This window comes from Brienomyrus brachyistius, chromosome 17 (genome assembly GCF_023856365.1).
Source record: "Brienomyrus brachyistius isolate T26 chromosome 17, BBRACH_0.4, whole genome shotgun sequence".
NCBI classification, from domain to species: domain Eukaryota; kingdom Metazoa; phylum Chordata; class Actinopteri; order Osteoglossiformes; family Mormyridae; genus Brienomyrus; species Brienomyrus brachyistius.
In genome coordinates, this window is record NC_064549.1 from 2,878,408 (window position 1) to 2,889,741 (window position 11,334).

General features: G+C 47.0%; 1 protein-coding gene across 2 annotated transcripts in view; it reads right to left on the bottom strand.

Annotated features, from left to right (window-relative positions):
* Positions 1–11,086, bottom strand: part of grm5b (glutamate receptor, metabotropic 5b) — a 56,779-nt gene extending 45,693 nt beyond the window's left edge. The window contains exons 1-2 of one of the 2 annotated variants that reach the window (XM_048980917.1): positions 10,981–11,086; positions 6,538–7,425 (exon numbers count right to left, since the gene is read on the bottom strand). In XM_048980917.1, coding sequence (XP_048836874.1) covers positions 6,538–7,201 — 664 coding nt within the window. In that variant the 5' untranslated portion in view covers positions 7,202–7,425; positions 10,981–11,086. Of the gene's footprint in view, positions 1–6,537; positions 7,426–9,107; positions 9,649–10,980 lie in introns of those variants that run through there. The other variant, XM_048980916.1, reaches the window with a different exon arrangement.
* Between the last annotated feature and the right edge of the window lie 248 nt (positions 11,087–11,334).

The following is an 11,334-nucleotide window of genomic DNA, read 5'->3' on the forward strand; positions in this document are numbered from 1 at the left end:
TCCCTAAGTATCTGTATGTGACCGCAATAAACTGTAAAGGTGTCTCCAGCCACAAGGTCACCTCCCCCAGACATACACTGTGTCTCTTTATGGCCTGGAGAACATGAGTCTCTCACTGGGCCCAAATCCCGCTGGTAAAACTGCATCTTCAGGCTGCGTCCTGTGGAAAACTGTCGCTAAACGCAAACAGTGTCACTCTCCACTTCAAATAATGGGTCACGCAAGCTCACCACTTGAAGTTCTTACCAAATGTGATTAAGAAACACACACAGCCGCCCGCTGGCAGCTCAGGGATTTTTAGCGAAGCCGTTAGAGGTCGTTTTAAGGCACGGGGTGATTTGCCTTAAAAGCAACACATTTACACGACGATTACTCAAAAAAACAAGATATAAAGATTTGCTGTGACGAATGGAACAATGTGTAGGGATGATATGAGCTCTAGGGACAGAAGGAATGTGACATGAGTGAAACATAGGAATGAAAACTGAGGAACAGAAACAGGAAATGAGAAATATGACAGCAGGACCAGAAGGGCTGATATGGGTATAAGGTACAAACATTAAATCCAGCAGGAACGATACAGATACAGAAATGTGGCTGCAGAAGTAAAGGGGGGGATTTAAGAAGGAGAAACACTGACCTTCCCAATCCCTTGTGTAACCAGCTATGATAAAAACTGATCAGTGTTTTGGGAAAAGGAGCTACGAATCCGGCCTTCTCCAAGAACAACTCCACGAGGGACTCGCAAGACAACTGTCACGTGGATTTCAATCTTCAGCCAAAGATTTAATCGAGCCTGTGGCATTAGTATTCATCGTAACTTACCGAGCTAATTCTCGGGTTTTGTCGATGCAGAAAAGGCCAGATAATAATACACCAATGCAGTGGATGATGAGGCCATGATGCATTATGAGAAAGATGCAAATAGGCAGGCGAAGCTACAAAGTGTAATATCCCGCAAAGGCCAAGAAGAGGGAAGTTCAGGACAGGGGGGCAATTCGCCGCCAACTGCCCAGAATTTCGATCTCCCGTGGCGCCGGTCATCAATCTTGCCATTTACCTGTATGTTTACCATAGCAACAAAGTACGAGCTCCATTAATCTCACGGAGAGGACATGCATGGGCTCACCCAGGTGCAGCCCCACTGCTCACGTCATGAACCCCAGCCTCACGTCAGCTGACATGCAGGGATGAGGGATCTCATGGTGCACGTGAGCCGCGGGGAGTCTGGCGGCATCAGGAAAAGTCATGGCTACCAAGCAAACCATGTTATTCAGCTACATGACAATGAACAACAGCCAAAGGCCTGTGCCTTTAAGGACTAGATGGGCTCTGCTGTTGTACCCTTATCAAAATGGCTTCAGTAATAACATGTGGTGGTATCTGCCCGCTATTTCAGACAAAACCATCTGCTAACTGCAAAGAAATTATGAGTAGATAGTTGGAGGTGTCATGGAAACCCTCTGTCTATGGTGAGAGAGACCTGCAGAGCCAGATTATCTCACTGACACCTTCACCCATGTTAGCATGGCGTAATTATTGTGTCGTCTCTCCAACTGACATTATTTAACTGCAAGGAAAACTCATCCCCACACCCTTCAGGAAATCTAGAATAACACAGACAGGCCCCATCAGCGTGGCTCTAACACAACAGCATCAGGCTGGACCAAAGGGTCTTGGCAGCCAGAGCAGAATCTCATCCTGCATTCCTACAGTCCTACTGAGCTGACGGCAGCAAACACAGATCTGAGCTCAGATTGGGCTTTTCACGTGTGGAAAATGCATCCAAATGAAAAACTCTCACCACCTAAATCACTAATTACCTGCACTTTGTATTTCAGATCTAGTCCCCAAACAGATTATTTAAAATCAGGGTAACCCAACACCCACACCATCTAGTTATGACAGATTATTTAATGCACTCTGAACTCCAGTTCAAGGATATGAAAGAGAGCAGCGGGAAACATTTACAGCCTGCGACTGGACAGATTGGTCAGATTGGTCCCTTCCCAGTCCCTGCCCAGTACCCCGTGGGCACACCGCTGTGTGGATGATTACTGGATGTCACACAGTACAGTGAGACCTACCATACGAAGACTGTACCGAGGTCACTGGCAAAGACCCACAAAAGCAGCTGTCATCCAGAGCAAAACAGAGTAACGCTTTCAACCCAGGGTTTTCGGTGGGTGTCTTTTACCGCGGTGTGAGCTGCGCACACAGGATTATTATACATCCTCACCATAATCCACCACAGATGAGTAACTGCTCAGGAAAGACCAAATGCTCCAATGCACTGGTTATGTAAACGATCCACTGGTTGAATGTAACCTCTCTTTTTGAATTCATTAATCTGAAGGGAGTGATATGAATCGCAAAACAAATGGGTTTAGCAATCTTGCGGAGGGAACTTTCAGTGGATCACATCTCCTGAACAAAGATCTGCAGACTGTGAAGAGCATCAGGGAAGACGAGGATGTGCAGACCTCATTCCTGACGCTGTGTAGCCACCCCCCCCCCCCCCCCCAAGTGATGGGGGTGATTTCTGACATGACCTGCCTGTGATCACTGATCTGACCCGACAAACGTGTGATTTATACATGAGTCGCAGCTTGTATCGCTTTTTAAAAGCCACCACCTCCCCCCCCCCCCCCCCATTCCTGAATCCAAGTCGCCTCGCAGCTCAGAAAAGCCACACGCGCAGCTGGAGCCGTAATCGGTGCAGCGTTCGAGATGAAACGCAAATGAGGTGTTAAGGCTTTGCATATTTTATCAGTACAGTAGTGACCTTTTCTTCCTCCAATGGGGCCGCACTTCCTGCTGTGTCCTGAGCACCACACTGAATTACAGCCGTCAGTTATAACTGCTGTGAAAATGAAAACTTAGCGGGCATCAGTGTGGCACAGGGAGACACCGAGCAGGATAATGTCTGGAGAATTAGGCCATTATACACACTTATGGGCAGCCCATTCAGAGTAAACAGCTTTTAAATGAATGGATTGGGAGTTTGCAGGAGAAGCGACTTTGACTCCCGTCCATGACTCAGCAGACTGTGACTCGTCCTATCTGTGTTTCATCAGAACAAAAGGTCAAACCCACCACCCATAATTGTACCCAAATAACTCACGGGGACACAGTAGCTTATGTTTCTGCGCTCGGAAGCTGGGCATGCAGACCCCGATTAAGAGAAATAAACTCCTACATTTCTGTCCCAAAACTGCCACTGAGAGCAGTTATTTCGGATCAAAATGTCCAGAGTGGATCTAGTCCCTGGGAAAGATTACAGGCTGATTACAGGGCAGTAGGCGGCTGTTCGTGATACTGGCTTGGCCTTTGCCCTCTGCATCTCGGGGGGTGGGGAGGGGGGGTCAGACTGGCAAGTTGCTTCTGAGCAGTTTGAGACCTGGAAGCTGCTCAGCGGAGGGGGTGGGACAGCGGCTGTACCTGCCGTCCCATCTCTGCCTCCCACAGCCTTCATTTAGCCCGAAACGTGGCCACCGCATGGTGACTTTTGCCCACATCCTCTGTTCTTTTAAAGTGCTAGCATTCATCTTCATTAGCCGAAAGCGCCCCGTCCTGTCCGTCAGGTGGACGTGCTCCTCCACAGGCTCCCATCCACATCCTGCCTTATGTCCGTATTGAAGCAGACAGGCAGAACATGAAGTTACATTCTGTGGGGGGCTTTGTTTCAGCTCACTGGGGGACAGAAATGGGGATGAAGGTATCAAACAGCAAAGCTCATGTCATTCACAGTCATCAAAGTTTCTCACCTAATTTTATTTTTCATCCACTGCAGAGCTTTTCTACACAAAGTACTAATGGACAGAAACTGAATTCCTCTGTTCCGCGAGTGTCGGTCAAAAAACTATAGTCAGTGTATACTCCCCATACTCCCCATACTCCCCATACTCCCCATACTCCCCACCCCCATACTCCCCATACTCTCCATCCCCCCATCCCCCACTCCCCACCCCCATACTCCCCATACTCCCCACCCCCATACTCCCCATACTCCCCATCCCCCCATCCCCCACTCCCCACTCCCCATACTCCCCATCCCCCCACTCCCCACCCCCATACTCCCCATACTCCCCACTCCCCACCCCCATACTCCCCATCCCCCCACTCCCCATACTCCCCATACTCCCCATCCCCCACTCCCCATACTCCCCATACTCCCCACTCCCCACCCCCATACTCCCCATCCCCCCACTCCCCATACTCCCCATACTCCCCATCCCCCACTCCCCACCCCCATACTCCCCATCCCCCCACTCCCCACCCCCATACTCCCCACCCCCATACTCCCCATCCCCCCACTCCCCACCCCCATACTCCCCATCCCCCCACTCCCCACCCCCATACTCCCCATCCCCCCACTCCCCACCCCATACTCCCCACCCCCATACTCCCCATCCCCCCACTCCCCACCCCATACTCCCCATCCCCCCACTCCCCACCCCCATACTCCCCATCCCCCCACTCCCCACCCCATACTCCCCATCCCCCCACTCCCCACCCCCATACTCCCCATCCCCCCACTCCCCACCCCATACTCCCCACCCCCATACTCCCCATCCCCCCACTCCCCACCCTCATACTCCCCATCCCCCCACTCCCCACCCCCATACTCCCCATCCCCCGACTCCCCAATTCCCATATTCCAGATACTCCCCATCTCCCAAACTTCCCATTCCCCAAACTCCCTGTAATCCATACTCCCCATACTCCCCATACTCCCATGGTACTTCTCTAATGTGCAGCAAGTTGGGATAATTAGTACTAGTTGGAACATCTCCCCGAAAAGCACAGTGCAGCTAATTTAAAGGCAGACAGGGATGAATCCCACGCATAAGTTAGTAATACATGAAGTATCCAAGATCACTTCACACTGCATTTACCCTTGAGACAAACCACGCTAGAATATTCTGGAATGTGTTAAAATGTACCAGAATGTGCTGGAACATTTGAAGCCCTTTTCATTCTAGGACTGATGCCTGAACAGCCAATAGGCACAGCAGCACAAGGGTGGAGCTTCCCTGCTCACTCTGTGAAGGTCACATGCTCGGTGACTCAGACACGCCCCCCCCCACACACACACACACACACACTCTGTTCCTGCAGGTGCCCATCAGGCCCCCCCCCCACGTGACCCCAGCCCTTGCTCTGGATCAGAGGAAGCACATACTGTGAAGCAGGACCCAGATGTGCACAGTCACACCTGCAAGTATCATATCTCTGCTTCACCTTTTTACTCAACATTCTGGGTTGGGATTTATTACCAGCCTGGAAATCGAGGCACATGGACAAGTGTGTTCAGGTAACTGCATCTCAAACAGAGAACAGCACTGAGTATCCTGACCAGGGCACCCCCCCCCCTCCGCTTTGGGCCCTAAGATGCCTGGGATTGGCTGTAGCCCCCCCCCCCCCCCCCCACAACTTATAAGCAGTTGCAACTTAACTGGATGGATGCTTAGACAGATGGATGCTTGGCATCGTGGTCATTTCCAGCCTGCTTTTATGCTTTTATGCTGGTTCCATTCATTTCATTAGCTATTCTCTTCATTCATGCTGTTTAGATTCAGCCAATCCCGTGGGTTCTGGGACTGAAACGAAAGGCACCAATTGACAGTGCGACACAGACCCTCTTTGCCGCATGGGGGCAGGGGGATTAGCAGCTAAAAAAACAGAGGATTCTATGAAGTTTGTAACTCTTCCAATGATATGTTGTGGCAGTTTGTGGATAAGCAGTATAATATTTCAAAAGCAGCAAATTTGTCGATTTTCCCCAGTTACTTATATCTGTCAATCAGGGACTCCTCTATATCTGCATGCGACGACGTAGCGATAAAAGTACCTCACTGATCTTCACGTAAACTGTCGGCCATATTGTTATTTCAAAATGCACAACCTGTGGAAATAACCGAGCCCTTTTTACATTCTTAGCAGTTAATTAAAGGCTGTGATGTAACTTAGACTGAAAGACCAAACGGTGTATTAATGGCAGTGACAGCAAGACTGAGGTTTTATTTAAGAAACGATCATTTGAGTTTTAACATAGAAATGCCCTAAAATCACAGTCATTTTGGATGAGAGCATTGTACCTCCCCCAGACAACTTAATGACCAATTCTCTTCAGAAGGATTAATCATTCTGGAACACTGTCACGCCATTATAAGCCTGACCCCGAATACATTCAAAATGGGGGGAGAAAGTGGAGACATTTTTAGGTTCATTGAAGGAGGATATTTTTACTTTTCCTGGGAATTAATAATTAAATCAGAATATCAATCCTAGCACGAGCGTCTCCTGTCTGTTTTTTTCTTACCAGTCCTTTTTCGAGAACCTGGTACCATCTCAGTGGTAATGGATGAGAAGAGCTTCCTTTGCTTCCTAAAGCATAACGGGTTAGCATATGAATTACAGGGCATTGTGGGATGCTGGAGGTCTAACTGGCTAACTAGTTAGCACAAATAGATCCCAGACACACAGAAAAGCCCCCTTAAAGCCATCCTGGGTGGGTGGAAGGTGGGACCTTACCTTCAGTGTGGATGGCCGAAACGTAGCTCCAGTTGTAGCGCTTGACGATGTCCACCATGGCCCTGGCCTGGTCAGCGTCAGAGGGCACCACCCTCATGAAGTACTTGTACAGGGACTTGTCACTGAGGTCCATGCTGGTGGCAGAGTAGGCGATCTGGGGGATATTGAAGAGCTGCAGGAGGTTCTGCACCTGGATGGCTACTGAGCTGGACCCGGGTCCGATCACACCCACGATGGGTTTCTTGCCCCGCATGGGAGTGGTGCTGCTCTCTGTACAGCGTACCAGGCCCTCCTCTTCCTCAGAAGACACCAGGGAGTCGCGGATGAACTCGATGCTCTGCTCCAGGGCCACAGCTGAGTGCCAACAGGAGTCACGTATTTCACAGCCTAGCGTGATGTTGGGCAGGATCTTGTTGTCGGCGTTGATGCGATCCAACGTGTGCAGCATGGCCTCCACCCGCTGGATCCCGTACTGCTCCCGCACGGGGCCACACTTGCGCTCATGCACCTTGTCTGCCGGGGGCTGGTGGTGCACAGAGAAAAGGGCCCCGATGATGATGTCCCCGGGGACATGGGCCACCACCCGGCGTTCGTTGGACTGGGCGCCCACTAGCATCCCAAACTCCTCCGACAACACAAAAGCCAGCAAAATCCAGAAAACCATTATGGGGAAAAGTGAAGAAATGCCGTCCTTAAGTGCTGGGGGAGATCATAGCTGAGGTCGCGGTGACAAGACGTCTGGGGGAATATCTGTGAAGCCTTCTGTTCCACCGTAGGTACAGCAGAAAGCTCATTGGTCAGTCATTTCCACACCGTGAATACCAAAGTAACATCGTCTCCAAGGCAACGTCTTCTTGAAAAGATGTGGGTGATTGCTGAATGCATAACCTTGGATCAAAATACGAGAAAGGAATGTGTTAAACACCATTAATCTCTTCAGAAGATAAATCATGGTCATAAACATCACATTTCACGTCACACTGGATCTGATGCTTGTTAAAGTTGCAGAATTTGATTCAGTGAGATATTAGCGTTTTCACTTCAGTACAGCCATCACAATACGTGTCACTAAAGATATGGTTCATCTCCTATGGTCCACATGCCATCTGAAAACAAGCATTATCCAGAGTAAATTTCAGTATATAAGACAACTGAGACTACAAAGGTCACAATTATTGAGAGGTTGCAGTTCTGGATTAACACAACAGAATTTAGAAGTCACCACTGCTCTGAAGTTGTCTGTAAGTTCACTTGCATAAATGTCACCAAAGATTACCTGCTCCACAAACTGCTAGCTAAAGAATGGGGCGATTCATACTTCACATATAAGTCAGACATTTCTGAGAAATCAAATCGATTAAATGTCTTTTTAAAACGCTATGTCGAAGCTTGTATTTTTCTATCTTTCAGTAAGTCAAAAGCCCTCGCTGATTATTTTTTTAAACATGCCTTTTGAAAAATTGAGTACTACCAAATCAGGCTATAACCTTACAATTAAAACATTGATTTCTCCTTCAGTTAAACATATTACGTAATGAGATCATTTGCCAGTTGCCATCCGTAATATTTTACGTAAATTTATTCGGCCAGTCTAAGTATTTACCCATTTATGTCGTCGGCAGGGCATAAGTCAAGTGCAAATTCCTTTTTAATGTGGACGCCTTCAAAATAGAAATTTCATAACCGTGTACTTCAGTCATGCAAGACTGATGTCTCGTTGTAGACAAAACAAAAACACATAAGTGCTCCTGCTGGAAATTCACACCAAAATTTTGCCACCAGTGTGACTGTGCTAATATATGGACGGAGTAATACAGAATAGGTGCAAACGGCAGAATAGCTGTAGATCTATAAAACGCTCCGAAGTAATGTCTCTGCCGCTGGACAGACAAATGCATGAAGTCTGGGGCGAACACATTACAAAAGTAGTGGCTTGGTCTGCAGATTAAATGTCGTTGATAAGCGCAGTTTAAGGTCGCATGGAGACGTAAAATGGTTACAAATTACTAGCGGTCACCCTTCGTCTTCGTGGCAGACAGCAGTCGCTAAAATGCATCTGGCGTATCTTGTTATCAGTGTCGTGTCGTTGCTTCGGGCTGGTATGCAGGATCCTCCGGCCGTCTGAAATGCTTAGAGAGGAAACGGCTCCGTGGAAGCGGCTCGGGCAGCGCGGCGCCCTTGGGAACTGGCCGCGGTGCTGAAGGAGCCGCACGCCGGCGTTTACCTTCCAAACACCGCAGTGGCGAGTTGCCTAACTTTTTCATTTGTATAAAATGCACCCAGGGTATCCGCAATCGAGCTCACGCATCGACATTAAAATATGAAAAACGCAATAAGTTATGTCAGCGTGTTTAAAAAAAAAACGAAATCTATTACATATCCAGAAAAAAACAACGAAGACGACGACGGTCTAATATCCCCGTCGATGCTGGCTTGTGAATCTAAATCCAGAAAGGGAATTCACATATGAACAATTTTTATTTTAGAGCCACTCCGTGTGAGAAATGCGCTCCCGAAATGCAGGGAATAATAAACACCGCAGTCCTTTATGCTACAACATCGCTCCTTACCTGTGATGCTTTTCATTCTCCTGCTCATAGTTACCCAGGATTTTGCATAATGGACATTAAAATCCTGGAGTTCCGCTGGTCTTCGGCTGCTGTCCCTGTACCTGCCAGCCGCTCTTCATCCCTTAGTTTTCAGGCTAAATTCAGGCGGAGCTTTAAACGGCTGAAATGCATACCACCATGTTTAAATGATCGGTCTCTTGTTTTTTCCCAGGCGATGCGAAGGCGAATAGAAAGATTTCTCATACCCACACATAATATTTTTCTTACGACCATCTGATGACTACGAATTCTTTTTCATTCTAACAGAATATCCAGCCCCGCACTCGGTGATCGTTCCCGCTTCGTCGACCTCATTGACAAGTTCCTCCGCATCGACTGCGAAAAGTTTCCTATTCATATAAAGGCGTCTGTATGTATACAGGGCATGTAAAACCTCATATCTGTATGCTGGACACTAGCGTGCACTGTTATAGCATAAAGGGACGGAGAAAACCTCTTCTGCGACATTCGTGTGGGTGGTCGCTCATCATTTTGAGGCATGTTATCGTTTTTTTGGTTCGCAACATGAAGATGAAGCACAGCCGCCCACTGCCGCCCCCTCAACACACACACACACACACACGTACACACACCTGAACACAAACATAAAGCACGTTTCAAAATTGGATAATTCAAGAGTACCACCTCGTGGACGCACTTGGGGATGACGATAACGGAAAATGCAACTTTAAGGCAAAGATCATTCATTGTGTTTGAAGGTTGTATTTTGATAGTCGATCAAAGGCGGGATCGACATATTACGTCAGGCTTAAACCAAAATCATCAATGACTATAACGATAAAAGCATTTATACAAACCTAAATTCCCAAATAGATAACTAGCACATGAAACTTTTGACATAAAATTATCTTTTGCAAATCCCAGAAAAGCGTGTAATGTGGATAGTCATCGTTTCTATAACTCTCACTTAAATAACAGAAAAGACTGCAAATAATTAAAAGGAAACCGTCAGGAAAAAAATAATAATCAAATCAAAATCAGCGGCTGTTTTGTTCCAAATGCACGCGAACCGTGTCTGCACATCAAGTTTTACGCAATGTATGACTTCTACCATATATTTGGATATATTTTCCTCTGTGTCCTGGGATAACAGGTAATAAACGAAACGTCATTAATTGGAATCATAACTTCAATAGCCTACGTGATACAGAGGATAAATGTAACCATGTTCAGCTTTTAACGGCGTGCTACTAATAAATACAAATAACCAGAAATATTTACCAAAATTACATTTGCTTGAAATATTATGGAGTAACAGCCATAATTAGTTGCGAACAATTATTTTATTTTTTGATTATCAGATTACCATAACGGCTATATTTACAACGAAGACTAATAGCAACACTATTTATCTAGACAGATAAACTCTAAGGGTTTGGGTGTTTGCTGCAAAACCGGCACACTGATGATATCCACAATAAAGTCGCTGAATACCGACTTCCGATCCACTGGTAAAAAAAAATTATTGACGTTCTTGCAAGATACACACTTGCCAGTAGTTAGGTAGAATAATTCACTGTGGCCAGCATATTACCTTTTGCCAAATAGATCAATATATGTTTACAACAGTTGACCTAACTCATTGCAAGCTGCACCAAAACCTTCTTCTAATTTTTATAGGAAAGCAAAAAGTTGATTATTTGTGAACGAGCAGAGTACCGTGATGGTTACGAAGAAGTATGTACATTAATTTCTAACAGTTGTCAAATATTTTTATTGCTACCGCGAGCACTAGGTTGCGTTCCCGTTTGAACACACATCCAGGTTTGTATCCATTTTGTATTCAGTGGGGCAAAGAACTTAGGTTACATACCTCAGCTGTCGGTGCAGGTCCGTGCATCCTGCATTATTATGTGGGAATCGTGTATATTCTGCAAAGACCTCGACCGTCCGAGCATCACGATTAATCCACTTTTTACCATGGCAACCGAAGCATCTCTCTCTCTCTCTCTCTCTCTCTCTCTCTCTCTCTCTCTCTCCCTCTCTCTCCCTGCATCCCTCTCCCTTAGCCGCCATAGTACGGCTCTTTATGTATGAGTGTAAAGGTCAATTACTGCCGACAAAGTAACCGATCACCCGTGCCAGTTTAACGCTTGCTTACCTACACGTGGCTCTTCAACAGTTTTCTGGAGGTATGTACTGAATGGGTGGGAGTATAAAGCAGATT